At 41.8% G+C, this 17,078-nt stretch overlaps 1 protein-coding gene across 4 annotated transcripts in view; it reads left to right on the top strand.

Annotated features, from left to right (window-relative positions):
- Positions 1-17,078, top strand: part of KCNH7 (potassium voltage-gated channel subfamily H member 7) — a 327,609-nt gene that overhangs the window by 296,673 nt on the left and 13,858 nt on the right. For all 4 annotated transcript variants that reach the window (XM_039352779.1, XM_039352780.1, XM_039352778.1 and 1 more), the window contains 2 exons: positions 350-598; positions 5,219-5,387. In XM_039352779.1, coding sequence (XP_039208713.1) covers positions 350-598; positions 5,219-5,387 — 418 coding nt within the window. The remainder of the gene's footprint in view (positions 1-349; positions 599-5,218; positions 5,388-17,078) is intronic.

The raw sequence follows: 17,078 nt of genomic DNA, 5'->3' as shown, positions 1-17,078 counted from the left end.
GTTTAGAAATGTTTTTTTTTTAAAAATCAAAACGTATTAAGTGCTGAGAAAAAAAAATGAATCTTGTATGCAAATAAAATTTGTTCTCATTTAATGTATTTATTTGTACTCACCATTTTAAAAAAAATAAAATAAAAATCAGCCATGGTCCTTGGACTAGAGATGAATTGCAGGATTTGCTTGAGAAAATAGATGTAAATCCTACAGGCATGTTCTCTAAAAAGACACTGAAGTAACATTATCCTCTGAACAGAACATGCTTGCTAAATGGTATAATAATGTACAGTAGTCCCCATTTCCCCAAGGACAAGAATAAATAGCATCAACCTAATAATTTCTCTTCTAACAGATTATGACAAAGAAGATATGAATTCTGTGGACAACAACAGGCATTGTCGGGCCATCGAGAAACATTATGTGGAAAAGAGAAGCAGGTCATCATCTTTTGTGTCATCCACAGATGATGAGCAGAAACCTTTGTTTTCTGAGATAATAAGCTACCCAGCTGGACTAGGCAAGGCTGCAGTGTTGGATTTTGAAGAAATAGTAAATGCAACAGAAAGAATCCAAAATGATCAACAAAGTCACACCTGTAAAGGTAAACCCAGCAAAGTCTTTTGCCAAAGGTATTCAGATTTAAGAACTCCTGGGAAACGGTTAAAGCAGACAGACTTTTAACCTGGTAATCAAACCTCTCCTTTTTTATTATTATTATAAATTTTTACAATTTTATAATAAAAACCCCTTCCCCGATCCCTCCCAACCCACCCCAAAACCCTCCCCCATTCTTCCCAGAGCTGAATATAGGGTTAACTATAACTTATAAGAAAAAACTTTTAAACCCAAATAAACCTCAAGCAAATATAATCACATTCAGTAAACAAATTATTAAATACTTTAACTCCATTATATATAAAAAAACAGAAAGAGAAAAAGAAGAAAAGAAAAAAAAGAAAAAATAATAATAATAATAATAAAAAAAAACAAAAAAAAACTATTCTACACTTCTAAATAATATCTTAAACTTTAAATATAAATTATTCAAAAGCTAAATGATATTTTCTTACATCATACTTATATTGTATAAAATTTTATATGATCAAACCTCTCCTTGAGAATAGCCCTTGCAATTAAGTTTATCACATTTTAGTAGTTAATTTCTTCCAGCCATAGACTGTTTCAGCAGCTATAGTGTTCTCTTCAAAAGAGAATGGCAGAATGCTGATCCTTTAGCTGACCATATCTGGGCTACAAAACTTCAGAGAATAGTTCTGAGAACCCCCAACAGCAAAGGGTTGGGGTTTTTAATCTTGTTGATATATACAAAAGATGAGCATCAGGATAGCCTAGTGGTGAAGACACTTGTCTCCCAGTCAGAAAGTTGAGAGTTCAATCCTAGATAGTGGCAGATGTTTCTCTCCTAGGGGAAAAAAATATCTGCTGTGAACTCTGCATAGGCATAAGGAAGGGCATCCAGCTAGTAAACGCTCAGCTTCATCCAGTTGCCCTAGCTCTACCCTGAATTAAAAGATTATAGGGTCATAAAAAGGAATTCTTTATATATACAAAGATTCAGAAATTGGCCAAAAACTATAGAGCAGGCAAAAAAGAGAAGAAAACAATCCTGTCTTAACATATTTGTCATGTAAGAAAAAGCTTATTTGAACCAAGACATATCACTATTTAAGATTCAGTATTCAAAGCCAGTTTTTCTGTCAATAGATTATAGCTGAACCACATGAGATAAGAGCTCATTGGAAACCATCTGGCCATAACATGTAATACAAAGATTAAAAGTTTCTAAAATGTTTCTCAAACATTTCTGGTAATACATTGGTGAGTTTTGTCCAAGAAACTAAGATTAGACTAATGATCGCAGAAGTCTCATGTCTTGTTTCATGTCATGTCTCAGCATTTGGTGCTGAATGTTTGGTTTCTGAAAATAGCCTGTTCCTGTGAAGCCTGAAATCTTGATTGCTCTGACCCAGATTAATGACGGCTGAATTGCTTCACCTGTTGAGAAAGACTCATGCTACCATCACGTTGTATAAGCTAGCCATTACGGGTGGCCGGGTTTTGTTTGATCACTCTAAAAATATCGTGTTTGCTGTTGTTTTAAGAAACAATAGAGTTGAGTCATAAGTAGTCATGATTTTTTTTCACTCTAAGCAGGAGATGCTAAAATATAGCAATTTAGGTTTCAGACACCATTCCAGATTTCAGCATGAGCAAACATTTACCACGTAAGATCAGCACTGAATAAAATTTGTCTAATTATTAATCAGATATATAAATTAACTCCTGGCCATCTCACCGTGGCATTTTATTGCCAGAACTTTAAGATTGTTGATTAGGAATAACTGAAATGCATAAAGATATGCAAAACATCAAGAGGTCTGTCGCTGCAATATTACCAGTAATTTTTACACATCGTAATTGATATGTGTTTTGTTGATTTCTCTCCTTGCATGAATATTTCTGCATAAAGAGCTTCAGTTTTTAATCCCATGTCATTTCATCAAGTATCAGGTTACATCAGTCCTGGGCATTTTACACGCCCCCCCCCCCCAGGCCACATCAGGACCTTTGGCTATCTCTGTCCAGCCTGTGTGGATTGCTTTTCTTCTGAAGGCAATTGCTGTTTTTCCCCCAATTTATATATGTGCATGTGTGCGCGCCTGTGCACGTTCACAACCTTATTGGTTGAGCTCTCCACAGCAGTCTCTCATGTGGTTCCTTGGGAAAATTAAGAGAAAGAGAGAGGAAAGGAGGGAGGGAAGGAGGGAGAGAGAGAGAGAGAATAAGGTCATTCATTTACCCATAAATTCTTGGCAACTCAGACCTTTGTAAATGCTACTAATATATATTTGCAATTTGGAAGCTCACCTTTTCTCTTTTGATTGCTAGAAATATTTCTCGCAGCTATGGCAACACTTTCCAAGGCAACCTAGCAAAACAATCTTCTTGGGCTATATTTAGCTATTTTCAGGAGTGTGTATTTTCACTGTGGTCACGTACAAACCCAAATAAAATTTCCTTGTTCTTTGTTTGGGACACTTAAGAAGTAATCGTCTTTTCTCATTCTCTTTGTGTCTGCCTGCTTTTAATAATAGTCCATCTAATCAGCAGCATTCTTATTTATTTTTGTTAACTAAATTAATTAGCAAAATGTGGGTATTTTCTAAACGTGTGAGTATACAGTGTAACGAGATATACTGGTACATAGGATACCGACAGGTTTATCAGTTTTAGGGACTGTGAAAAAAGAGCCTAATGATGTGTTACCTCCTTGTTAATATCCAGTGTGAGGAGTGATATTGGCATTACAGTCGATAACTTCTACTCTCAGTGGAAAACTGTCTGCATGAATGTGAACTTACCTGAACTCTCTGAGCAGTTTCAGAGGCCTGTGCAAAAGACTGCCAGAAAAAAATGAAGCGGATTGGTGAACTCCTGCCATAGTGCCAGCTCTATTATTATAGAAGTGCCTGCTTTTAATATGTGTACCTAAGATTCTTCATAATTGCTTTTTAAAGGGTCCTAAAGACCTGGTTGATTACAGTTAGTTTACTTGCTTCAGAACAGTCCGTGAAGCTTACTGTTGTTTTTTTTTGTTTTTTGATGACATGGCTTCTACCTCTTGACCATAGATGGCAGCAAAGAGAATTTTTTGCATCTTTATTCAGATATTTGCAGACTGTCTCTTGCTGATTGTTTGACCTTGTTGAGAAATTTTGTTTTAGTCTTGTTTTTCATTTGTTTTCTGAAGATATCTTTAAGGTGTGAAGAAAACAGAAGGAAGAGGCTGTGCACCTTGGGAGCTCATATGCAAATATTGATATAAAGAAACCAGGTTTTTTTAAAGTATAAATCAAGTATTTTTACTGAATAAAAGCACAAGCAACCGTGGGAAATTACGGTCTGTGGAAAGGAGTGTAACTAAAGAGTATGGTTGGGTTTTGCTTGGGAAATTTCAAAATTTCCTATCTTATACTTCTGCTTTTCTTCCTGGAAATGAAAATAATTCAAAGGAATTGATTCAGAGCAAAAAGATAAATGGAGGGAAAGCTATTATTTTCCATCTGTTTCTGTTTTCTGAGACTGGAAATTGCATTGTTGGGCAACTGCTGTTTATCAATAATTAACTTAGGAAAACATAACAGTGAGTATCTGACTATTTTTTCCCTAATTTCCCCCAATCAACACACAGAGTGCCCGGCTTCTTGCTAAGTCCATAGGTGCTTCTTCTGTAGTACTGTCACTCTACCAGGTAAACCAGACTAAGAAACAAATGCCATATAGGTCAGGACTGCTCTTATTGTAACAAAATTTGGCACGTCTGAATGTGCTTCCCCCTCCCTCCCTTTATCTTCATGTGAACTAAGGAGGGGCTTGTCTGATATGTTTTCTCAGGTTTCTTGGAACCAGCGCAATCCCGGCTTATCTAATTATTGTCTGGGTAACAATGATTGTCCTTCACAGCCATTTCTTATTCCCTTTACTTGCAAATGCATTCAAAAGTCCTAGTAGCAGCACTGAGGCCCTCAGGCTTGCTCAAGATTATATGGGTTTGTCTTAAATTTCTGTGGCTATTCAGGCACTCTCGGCTCAGCTTTTATTATCAGCTGCTTTTTGTAGGGCCCTCTATACATTAACACCATAGGAGAATAATCTGATCCAGACTTCCACCTCAATTAGCCACTAATATCTGGATATTTAATCCCAGACCAGTTATTCTGGCTGCCATTGTCCATCATCCTTATTTAGCCCCAGCATCTCTATCAACAAACTTGCTCAGATTCACTGAGATATCTGGTGCCCAGAGATCATGAAAAAAAATTATTCTCCTGTAACTGTAGTTCTTTTGTGTGGTAGTCTGTGCATTCACACAATCCATCCACCTTCCCCACATCAAATGCCTACCATGGAAAGGAATCTGAGATGCTGTGAGAATCTCAACCATTCAGAGGGAACAAGGCAGGAAATAAACCCAGGTGTACCTGGATTAGGAAACTTGCTTTAGCTCTACAAAATTCTAAGGGTGGCTTCTGCACAAGGAAATTAGCCTTATGTGTGAAAGTGCTGGTGGCAAATTAAAGACTGCAGTAGCAGATAAGCGACCTTTTCTTATAGCATGGGTTAGAAATATAAGAAACAGACATAAAATAGTATCTGCACTAGGCTGACCTTCACTCTCATTCATTGCTTTGACTGGTAGATATCGGGGACAGAAGAACCTGGGAGGAAGATCAGAGCACAAGTCATCAAGAATCAGCCTATCCGTCTGCATTACCTCATGTCACCTGGGGAGTCTCTGAGACAGAAAGTGAAGTCAACTATGGTGAAGTGGAGCAGAGGCTAGATCTACTTCAAGACCAACTCAGCAGGTAACTCAAGAGCATGAAGAGAGAGAGAGAAAAAAAGCAAAACTGGAGTTTTAGTAGCTTTGATATTGATAGTAAAGTTGACATTGCTCTTTTTTCACTGACCCAGGCAAAACTAGATCCATGCCACTGGATAATATGCCACTGTTGTGTAGAGTCAAAATGGGCCTGTAGTTGAAGATAGGAAACATCCTCTTGTGACTACCAGTAATTAATGTAGTTTTTGCACATATATCACATTTGAATTGGGGACTGCCTTTTTTTTATAGTGTGATCTTTTAACTCCAAATCGGCACATACTTGAACCTGGCCTGTCACATGTAGAGTTTTCCCAGCAATCAATCTACTGTTCTCACACACAGACATAGACACACAAACACACACACACTTACCTATTTTTGCTCGTTAAGCATCTTACCAAACCGTGACACATTCGGTTGGTATTACCTTCCTGAACTTTTTTATGGTGTGCTTTTTAGGTCTTCAGTTCTCCATGGAATTGCTCTACTACTTGAATTGTTCAGTAAGCTGCCGAAGATCTCTTTGGTGCTTTTTGCAACTCTTAATTTATTTCCAGATCTATCAGTGAGGAGCAAAACCTGTGTCCCAGTTAAATTTTTCTCAGTTGAAGTCCCACTTTACCCACATTCCTTGGGAATAAAAAATAGCATATCCACAGTGATCTCACATGTTAACTTCATCAAAACTGGGACGAAACTTGGACAGCCACTAGTTCAAGAAGCTTCTGAAAGATCCCCAATTAGAAAATGAAGTTTACTTCATTATTCTTAAGTGTTCTTGGCTGAATCAAGGAAATATACCAAAGCTGTCCAATTTACACAGGAATTAAATAAACACTTTTATGGAATTAGAACAGTTCCATGCTTCAGTTGAATGGTTTGGTGATCTAACATTGTAGTGGAGATCCGTAATTGGACTGTGGTTTCAAATGTGGATGCTTTCACTTTTTTAAAACATTTGAAATAAAGATTGTGGCAAATGCAGCTAGCAAAAGACAACAGATTTTCCAAGTTAACAGCAGTGCGCTCAAAGGCTTGCAGAAAATTGTCAGGGAAAGTCAGGGAATATGTAAATCAAACTGTTGCAAATGAATGAAATTAAAGCTTTTTTTTTTTTTTGCTATATTGGTTGACAGGGTTATTGAGGAAGAAAACCTATTGACCAGCATAAATTCATTGTGAATTCTTGGCACTATAAAGTGAATCCAACAGAGAGTATAGCAACATGATTGTGAGTGTATACCAATAACATCTGTTCAGCAGATTTAAAAAAAAAATCCTTCAAAGAAAAGAAGTCACAGGCATACCAGGAGAATACAGAGTTTGGGGGGGGGAGAGAATGGTTAGCAACTATTCCTGTCAACATAAATAAAAGTGAGATTTGTTCATCTTGCCATTTTGCTGTTACAGCTACCCTTCACTGGGATATCCCTTCGGATTCTTACCCAGGAGGATTCAAGTCTTGAGCTGAAAGATACTATCATCTTTTGTCACACAATATATTATGTGCAATCAGATCCATTATATTTTATTGATTATTAACATTATTCTTTCAATTGTAATTTTATTCTTGAAAGCTGCCTTGAGTTCATGAAAATAGAGCAGAATAGAAATTTAAGTATATACATTTGCAATCAATTTATATGGCACCCAATGTATACATGGATTAAAACCAATAGATTAAAAACAACACAAAAGGAAAATAAAATAACAGGCTGACTCACATTCATTCAAGTTTCAAATCACTATAGATGGGCTCATCCAGCATGTGGCCCCTACCGGGGAGGTGGTGGAAGCAAGGCCTTCAAGACCAATGGTGTCAGGACCATCCAAATCTTAGGGGGAAGACTATTCCAAAAGGCAGGTACTACAATAGAGCATGTCTCCTGGGTCCACCACACGGTTTTGTTTTTATAGAGGGGATACCCACCCTGCTCATGGGATGGATAGAATCAATAGGTGGCAGGTACTCTACAAGACCCAGCCCTATAGTGTACCATGAAGAGCTTTATAGGTGATAATCAGCACCTTAAATTGTACTCAGAAGCCTAAATAAGCATTTCAGAAAGTCTAACAGCATCTGTGTATGGTTATTCTTTCTGTGGATGTTTGCCATTTCACTCTGTTGGTTCTCTTTTGGAGTAATTAATAAGCAACCTATCATTGATGGGTCCAACTATCACACGAAGGGCCAGTTTGGTCTGGTGGCTAAGGCATCAGGTCAAAAATGAGGGGACCACCTTAAGCATGGGTGACCTTTGGCCAATCACTGTCAACCAAGCCCAGTTAACAGACCTATTGTTGTGGGGGAATTAGAAGGAGGGAGGAGTATAGGTATGTTCACACCTTCAGTTATTTATAAAAAAAATAAAAAGGGGAAATAAATAAATACATCCATTAAAGTTAATTGTAGGACTGTTCATTTTCTGACGGGAGAACTATGTTGCTGCCAAAGGGGGGAAAAGTGGCTAAACATCTATTCCTTCCATTCCAGATACTATTTGTGAAGCTTTGCAGGACATCAGAGGTTGCTTTGCTTCAACAAATATCCAACTGAAACACCTCTTTAAAGTGAAGCGCTGAATCAGAACAGGACTCTGTATCAGTGCATTAGGACTGGAGTGCTGCTTTGATCTTGACAATTAAAAAAATTGCACATGCAAAAGATTTCTTTTTCCTCTAGATCAAAGCCGTTGATTGAAGCAAATCAGTCCACTTCAATGCTTTGATTTAAAGTACTGAGTCAAGCTGACTTGTTCTTTGGAATTATATTCCAGCTGACCTGCACACATTTAATATATCCCTTTTGCAAAATATTGTGTAGATTAGATTTTTTTTCTATATAATTTTTACTTTCCATTGCCTCTCTTTGTCTAATACATGATTGTGAGGCTGTGTTGGTTAAGGACCATGCTTTTGGCATTATTCAGGTCTGAATAACTTGTCTGAAATGGTTGCCTGCTCAAGCAGGGGGTTGGACTAGAACAGTGGCCCCCAACCTTTTGGGCACAAGCGACCGGTTCCATGGAGATAGGTTTTTCCGTGGATTGGAGGGTGCGTGGTTTTGTGTGCTGTCTGCATCCCATGGATGGGGCTTCGCTTGTTTGCGTGGCCCGGTTTTTGGCATGCCGCAGACTCTTGCCAGTCCATGGACCGGGGGTTGGGGATCCCTGGACTAGAAGACTTCCACAGTCCCTTCCAACTCTGTTATTCTGCTAAATAGTTCTGTTAAGTAAGATTAAGAGATGCTGAATGCTCATATGCCTTAGTCCAATGTGTACTTGGACCTGCTTCAGAGAATTCAGAACATACCTGTTTCATCCAATAGCGTTATTGATTAAAAATGGCTATTATGGTCAAAATAAAGGTGTGGAACAAGCCCCAGAAATGTATGAAGCATGATAAAATACATTTATTCTCAGCTTACTACCAAATTGTATGAGCATCTAGGATATTTAGTCTACGTTTCATAGTAGCCAAATCAAATGCACCCAAGAACTATAGGGGGAAAAAAAATTAGAAACTTTTTTTTAACCAATCTACACATTTCTGATAAATAAATATGGTAAGGTTTTGTTGCTTTCTCAGCATGAGCAAAGTATCTGAAGTTATTTGGACTTCTTTTATGCAGTCAGCTAATACAGAAGATAGCGTTCTTTGAAACTGATTTAATTTTTTTAGAAATTTATATTGATAAAATTAAAAGGTCTAAATGCAAATTAGCATAACCACAAAGTTAATAAGCTAGCAATAAAAAAAGAACAGGAAAAAAAGGAAAAAAAGCACCTGAGTAAAAAATTGTTCCGTATGCACACAAAAAAAGTTGGTTTAAATTAAACTTTGTTTAATTTGATCTTCTACTAATTTATTAGAACAGGACATTCAAGCTCATGTAAATAGCTAATATCAGCTTCATTAACTATTTATTAAGAAAGTTATTAACTTAGAAACTAGAGATATACTTTGCACAACCTTTGTGGAGCTTCAGAAGTAGCAATTGCATCACAACAGATGTCAAAGTTGAATGTACAGCCAAAAATGAAATGACACTCATTTTTTAATTCTGGAAACGTTTTTAGAGCAGCTGCTTATTTAGCACTGATCTAAAGTAATAATAAACAGAAAACAAGTGCCAGATGTACAAAATAAATTTAAGAAAAGCAGAAGCAGTCCAGTATCACATTGCTAGATCTGATGGGTAGTAGAACAAGTAAAGAGGGCTTTTTAAAAAGACTATTTTTGCTTTATTAATTACACAGTGGCTTCTGATTGGATAGACCATAACAAATTATTGGATAGTCCTTAAAAAGATGGAAGTCTGGGTCAATTATCTGCTTAGTCAAGAATTTATATGGTGACTAGCAAGCAAAGTTAGAATGGAGTATGAAATAACTAAATAGCTCAAAATTGGGAAAGGAATGACAAGATTTCAATCAATCAATCAGAACAGAGCTGGAAGGGACCTTGGAGGTCTTCTAGTCCAGCCCCCTGCTCAAACAGGAGACTGTGTATCATTTCAGACAAGTCCACTCTCTTCTTAAAAACTTCCAGTGATGAAGCACCCACAAGTTCCCATGGCAAGCTGAATTGTCCTTTCTCCAGCATGTAGAGGAATGTAGACTCTACGGATGGGTTGATTTAGTCTTCTAGCCCAATCAGACCAAACAATCAAAGTTGCCACGCCTCTGCAGGGTCTGACCATGCCCCAGTTTTTGTTTGGTCTCAGCCCTGAAGACACGTGAGAATTTGGCTCCTAATTTAGATTCAGAAAGGTAGTTATTGCCATTCGTGGTTTCTCTATCCTTTTTTTCCTTCTTGGGGGGGGGGGATTGGTTCAGCTCTGAGCTCAGTGCTGCATCATTTCTTCTCTCTTAATCAATTCCCTTCTCCGTGAGTTTTCAGAGGCAGACAGCTGATCATAGATTGCTGCCTCCTCATTACAATCCACCTCCCCCACCCACTCCCAAGATCTTCGCTGTGAATGTGAAGCTAAACTACTAATTTTCAGCTGAAAACTGAAATCACCTTCTTAGGTTTGTTACCAATTCAAACAACCTGCGGGCGCCATTTTGAGCCTCTAGAAGGCTCGATCCTCACACTACTCAAGTACTTCCTTGTTACTGTTGATTGTCAGCTGTAAATTACCAAAAAAAAAAAAAAAAACAGCAGGTGAACTGTTTGACTAAAAGAGCTGATTACCAGATTACTTGCAGGAGAGGATCTTTTCTCTCAGCTTGTTTCATCTCTCATCAGATTGTCCCAGCCGCCATTTTGGGCTCCGCCCGATCACACACATTAAATTGACTGCTTTGTTCTAATTATAGCCTTTTCAGTCACAGTAACTTACTTATTTGGTGATTCTCCCTAAGTGGGGGGGGGAATAGGAGTTCTAATTACATTCCTTTAGATCTTCATTCAGCTGCTTAATAGGCACCATCTCAGGTTGCCTAGTGGACATAGGGAAAATACCTTGAGTCTCTCACTCCATTTTATCTGGTAATATTCCAGACTGTGACTTACCAGTACCTTTTAAATATCCAGTGCCAACAGATTGGATGGCTGCTTGCCTTGCCTGTTTTCCGCTGTCTGCATAGTGGTCGGCACTTACTGTCCTAGCCGTCACTAAGTGAGACACGAGGATCAAAAAAAAGATTAAAAAAAATAAATTAAAATAAAACAGAATTAAATTAAACAAGATATATACCTATATTCATATATAGACTTATCTTTAATTGATACCTTTTCGGCCAAATTGTCTCTATTACAGTGGGCCTGAAAAATTGAATGGGGAGGACAGCTCCTGAGCGTAGCGCGGCTTATATCGCGTAGTGACTCCGTGCTTAACGGTGGGCCGGACCTCACAGACCCTCGTGCAGGCCTGTACCACCCAGGTGGGCCGTGGCCTTCCTTTCTCCTGCAGACCAAGGGCCGATCCAGGGATCTCCTGGTGAAAACCTGCCCTTTCTTCTCCTGCAGAACAGGACTGATCCAGGGATCTCCTGGTGACAATCTGTCTTTTCTTCTACTGCAGTACAGGCCAGATCCAGGGATCTCCTGGTGAACACCTGTTGTTTATTTCCTATTGTTTATTTCAATATGGCGGATAACACCGTTTCACAGGCTTCCACCTCCAGTGGAAATATAAAACGCAAGCCAGTCTGGATACACCTGCAAAAGCCAAGGCCAAGGTCAAACAGACCTCTAAGGCCGATGACAAGCAAGCAGATAGCAGACAAAGCCCAGCGGCAGACAGGAGAGATGCAGCTTATCCCCTCACCTCCTCTTGCATCCACATCAGGGGAGCATCGACCTTCCCCTTTTACACAGGCTTGGTCTCCCGAGCAGACCCTGGACCAGGGTTCCTTGCTGGGATATGAACGGGACCATCTGTCCCTCTTTGACCGAGAATTGAGATTACAGGCCCAAGATTCAATTCCAGCTGCTGAGCCAGGACCTTCCTCAGTGTCTTGTGGGTCTCAGGGGGAGGTTACTACAGTCGTCCCTCCCCCAATCCCTTCAGCATCTTTCACGCCGATGGCGGCGGGTCTTTGGGGCCCCAAACATCCTTCATTTACTGTCCAGCTCCAAGCCATGATCTCACAGGCGGTGGTTCAGGCAATGGCGGCTTCAGGGAGGGCCATTCCGGTCCAAGGACCATCAACCCCCTCTACGCCCACGGAAACTAGGCATCCCAGGGAGTATGTGATTTCAGATCACGGTTCTCCACCTCAATCTGAAGGGAGCGAGATATCAGATTTTTCTGCTCAGATTCCGGAAGAAGGCATGTGGTCAGACAGGGAAGACATTCAGGCGGAGGCCACTCCTATGGTAGGGGTGTTTAATCCAAATTCCTTCTATCCTCTTTTACAAAATGCCTATGTCACCAGAAACCACAGACGACCGATCAGGACTCTGGACAGAGTTCTGACCCACTGTTTCTGGAACCAGTCAAGAAGAACCTACAGACACCTTGCCCCCCTATGTTTCTCAAATCCATTCAGGATCAGTGGGGATCTCCTGGAAGTTTCTCTGCTCTTGGAGGATTAGATCGTAAGCTCTTAGATACAGTCCCTTCCCTCAACGATGTCCTCGAAGTTCCGAGTGTAGATGAGGCTCTCGCCCCCATACTGTCAGACACCAAAATCCCAGGAGATATGTCGCAGGCCCTTAAGGCTGAGGACAAGAAGTCTGAGATTTCCCTCAAAAGGACCCATCAGGCATCAACTTGAGCTATAAGAGCCTCAGCATCTAACTCCTTTTTCGCTAGAATTGCATTAATCTGGCTCAGGGAATTACAGACCAGATTATCCCCAGACGATGTAAGGGTTCACCAGGATGTCACTAAACTAAGGGCCGCACTGGAATACATGGCGGATGTGTCTCTGCAGTCGGCCAAATATTCGGCTCGGGCCATAGCTTCTGACATGGCCGCACGCCGGTTGTTCTGGCTAAAAAATTGGAAGGCCAATACCAGGCACAAATGGAGAGTAGCTGCGGCACCATATCATAAGGGTCGCCTTTTTGGAGAGGCTCTCACTCCTTATCTGACTGAAAACAAAGAAAAGTTGAAAGTACTAGCTCATGTTGTCAAAAAAACGGGCAGACGTTTTTCTTCATACAACCGGCGTCCGTCGTTCAAGTCTGGCTCAGACCGAACTACATGGAGCGGGTATCGGCCCTTTCAAGCAGGGCCGGACCGCTCATCAGACCGGTCCGGCTACAGAGACAAGCCAAAGCCACAATTCCAGGCTAAGAGGCCCCTTTGCGGCAGAGGAGCTCGTCCTTTCCGAAAGTCAAAGTGACTTCAGGCGGATTCCTCCCATTGGCCGAAGACTGGCACTATATTTCCACAAATGGGAAAGTACCACCATGGACAATTGGGTTCTAACCACTATCAGAGATGGACTGTCTCTGGAGTTCCTCACACTCCCACCTCGGCGCTTCATCTCCTGCCCCCTATCCAGAAATCCCGTGAAACAAGGTCTCATGGAGGAGGCCATTTGTCATCTGTTAAGCATAGAGGCAATAGAGCGGGTACCCCCACATCAATGGGGACTGGGTTTCTACTCCATTCTGTTCGTGGTACCAAAACCCTCAGGAGGATGGAGGGCGATCCTAGACCTCAAGGCTCTAAATCGGTACCTAATTTACCAAAAATTCAAGATGCAAACTCTTCATTCTATTCTGGGCAGTATTCGGCTGGGGAATTTTCTTACATCCATAGATCTGACAGAAGCTTACCTGCACGTTCCCATACATCCAAATCACAGGCGTTTCCTCAGATTCAGGTATTCCAACCATCACTATCAGTACAGGGCCCTGCCATTCGGCCTATCATCAGCTCCAAGGGTTTTCACCAAAATCCTGGCGGTTCTCGCCGCACAGCTCAGGTTGGTACCAGTCCGTGTTCAGTGCTACTTGGACGATATCCTAATCCAGTCGTCCTCGGCACTGAACGCCCGTTCAGACATGGCACTGACGATCAAGACACTCCAGGATCATGGATTTATGATCAACTTCCCAAAGAGCCATCTGATCCCAACAAACCGTTTGCTCCACCTAGGCGCAATAATAGACACCAGCCAGTGCCGAGTTTTCCTGTCTCAGGAGCGTCAGCTCAGCATACGTACGATGGTCACCAGGGTGCGCAAGGAGAAACGTGTAACCCTGCTCCTGCTGTCACAGCTGTTAGGGAAACTGATCTCATGTATTGCCATAGTGCCTTGGGCCAGGCTTCATACGAGACAACTACAGTGGTTTCTACTCCCTTACCAGAAACGGGGTGTAGCATGTTTTCCACAGAGGGTGCGAGTCCCACCACAGACACTCACGTCCCTCATCTGGTGGTTGTCCCCAGCACTGTCCAAAGGATCCCTGTTCAGAGAACCGACTCAGGTAACCTTGACCACAGATGCCAGTCTGTTTGGATGGGGGGCACATCTGCAATCTCAATTCGCCCAGGGACGGTGGTCTCAACGGGATCTCAAGAAAAATATCAATTGGTTAGAGCTCAGAGCCATACACCTAGCACTTCGCCATTTCCACAAGACGTTGGCGGGCCGCCACGTGCTGGTTCTGATAGACAACGTGGCGGCAAAGGCCCATGTCAACAGGCAGGGCGGCACTCGATCACGGATTCTAATGTCCGAGGCCCAGTGTCTGGGGTCATGGGCGGAACAGAATCTGTTGTCCCTAAAGGCAGAACACATTTCAGGGATGGAAAATGACCAGGCAGATTTTCTGAGTCGATCTACGATAGATCATTCAGAGTGGCATCTACATCCCCATCTCTTTCGGGAGATAACTCACCGTTTCGGTCGGCCCAAAGTCGACCTGTTTGCATCCCCGAAGAACACCCAGCTTCCCCGGTTTCTATCTCGGTACCCATCCTAGGGTTCAGAAGGAGCAGATGCCCTCCGCAGCCCTTGGCCGGCGGGCCTTCTATATGCATTTCCACCCCTTCCCTTGATCCCGGCTGTCATCAGGAAGCTGTTACAGGAACAGGCGGAGCTAATCCTTGTGGCCCCGTATTGGTCGAGGCGTCCATGGTTCGCGGATCTCGTGAACCTCGCCATAGCCCCCCCTTGGCAAATCCAGAGAGGATAATTCTAACACAGGAGGCCATATGCCATCTGAACCCACAGTGGCTACAACTAGCCGTCTGGCATCTGAGCGCCAATTCCTGATGTGCGGATCTTACTCTTCAAGGGTGATAGCTATGATCCAAGCTTCCAGACGGCCGGCGACGAACCGAATCTATGATGCCACTTGGAAGAACTTCTGTGACTGGTGTACCTGTAAGGGTTTGTCTATCTCTTCTATCACTATTCCAGTGATTCTTGAATACCTCATGGATGGAGTGGATAAAGGCTTAGCACCCAACACCTTGCGTAAACAGGTGGCTGCTCTTTCCACGGTGTTCACCTGTGCCAACGCCACTCCATTGTCCCATCATCCCAGGGTCCGATCCTTTATGAAAGGAGTCTCCAACACCAGACCTCCGGTAGTACACAGGTATCCATCTTGGGAACTACCTCGTGTTCTGCAGGCACTCACTAGGTCTCCCTTTGAACCTATAAGGTCTTGTCCTCTTCACATTTTGTCCCACAAGGTGGCTTTCCTAGTAGCCATCACGTCGTCGAGACGCGTGTCAGAGCTGGCTGCTCTTTCAGTTAGGGAAGACCTGTGTACCTTCTATCAGGACAGAGTGGTGCTGATGTTAGATCCCTCATTCATTCCCAAGGTGAATACCCTGTTTCACCGGGCTTAGGACATTGTACTACCAAACTTTTGTCCCAATCCTTCTCACACACTAGAAAAGCAGTGGCATTACCTAGATGTACATAGGGCATTACGTCATTACATTAAGAGGACAGCTTCCTTTCGCAAATCGGAGGCATTGTTTGTCTGTTTCCACTCAACTTCCAAGGGACAGAAGGTTTCCTCCTCTACTATAGCCAGGTGGATCAAGGCCTGTATCGCTCAATGTTATCAGGCTTCCTCTTTACCTGTCCCAAGCCGCCTGACAGCGCACTCTACTCGTAGTGCTTCCACACCGGCGGCGTGGCAGACTCAGGCATCCATAGAGGACATCTGTAAGGCGGCTACATGGTCGTCCCCTTCACCATTCATTCACCACTACAAACTCGACAAATTTGCTTCCGCGGAGGCTGCGTTTGGCCGTCGGGTTTTACAACAAGTGGTCCATTTCAGCACCGACACTTAACCAACCTGCTTCCCACCCGTGGGATCATAGAGGCTTTGGTATGTCCCATCCGTGGAGTCTACATTCCTCTACATGCTGGAGAAGGGGCGTTGTCTTACCTGAACGCCTTTTCTCAGCATGAGGAATGTAGACTCCACCCCCTCCCTGATTATTACTAGCAGCTAGGTTAGTGTCAGCAGTTCGGAGCCATCTCGTCACACAATCATTCGCTTCGCCCTTTCGAAACTGGGGCATGGTCAGACCCTGCAGAGGCGTGGCAACTTTGATTGTTTGGTCTGATTGGGCTAGAAGACTAAATCAACCCATCCGTGGAGTCTACATTCCTCATGCTGAGAAAAGGCGTTCAGGTAAGACAACGCCCCGTTAGAAAGTTTCTCCTTAGTTCCAAGTTGCTTCTCTCCTTGATTAGTTTCCATCTATTGTTTTTTTTCCTGCCTTCTGGTGCTTTAGAAAATAAATTGACCCCCTTCTCTTTGTGGCAGTCTTTCAAATACTGGAATACTGCTATCATGACCCCCCAGTCCTTCTTTTCTCTAGAATGGCCATTCCCAAATCCTGCAGCCGTTCTTCATATGTTTTAGTCTCCAGGCCTTTAATTGTCAGATCATGCACTGTTACCTTATTTAATTATGTGCAGAACATATTATGAGACATGCTGCAATAGAAAAAACAGAAATTGAAATTAAACTTGTTGGGAAAAGTATTGACAACACAAGCATAAACTTACAATAATTCTTTAGAATTTTAAAAACTGCTGATTAGTGAGCCTGGACTCTCTATAAACTTTCTCTTTTATATCATAAAGAAATAATATATTATTATTTTGTTTAATTTATTTAAACGCAAAGGGCAATAGCTTGCTAGATTTCTTATCTTTTCCCAACTATTCTTGTCTTATACAAAGCCTGTTATATTTATCTTTAATTGAAGCCAAAGACCTATATCAGT

The sequence above is a fragment of the Crotalus tigris genome, unplaced genomic scaffold (assembly GCF_016545835.1).
Source record: "Crotalus tigris isolate CLP2741 ecotype Arizona unplaced genomic scaffold, ASM1654583v1 scf7180000018477.2129921, whole genome shotgun sequence".
NCBI lineage: Eukaryota > Metazoa > Chordata > Lepidosauria > Squamata > Viperidae > Crotalus > Crotalus tigris.
This window is presented reverse-complemented; position numbering and strand designations above follow the sequence as displayed.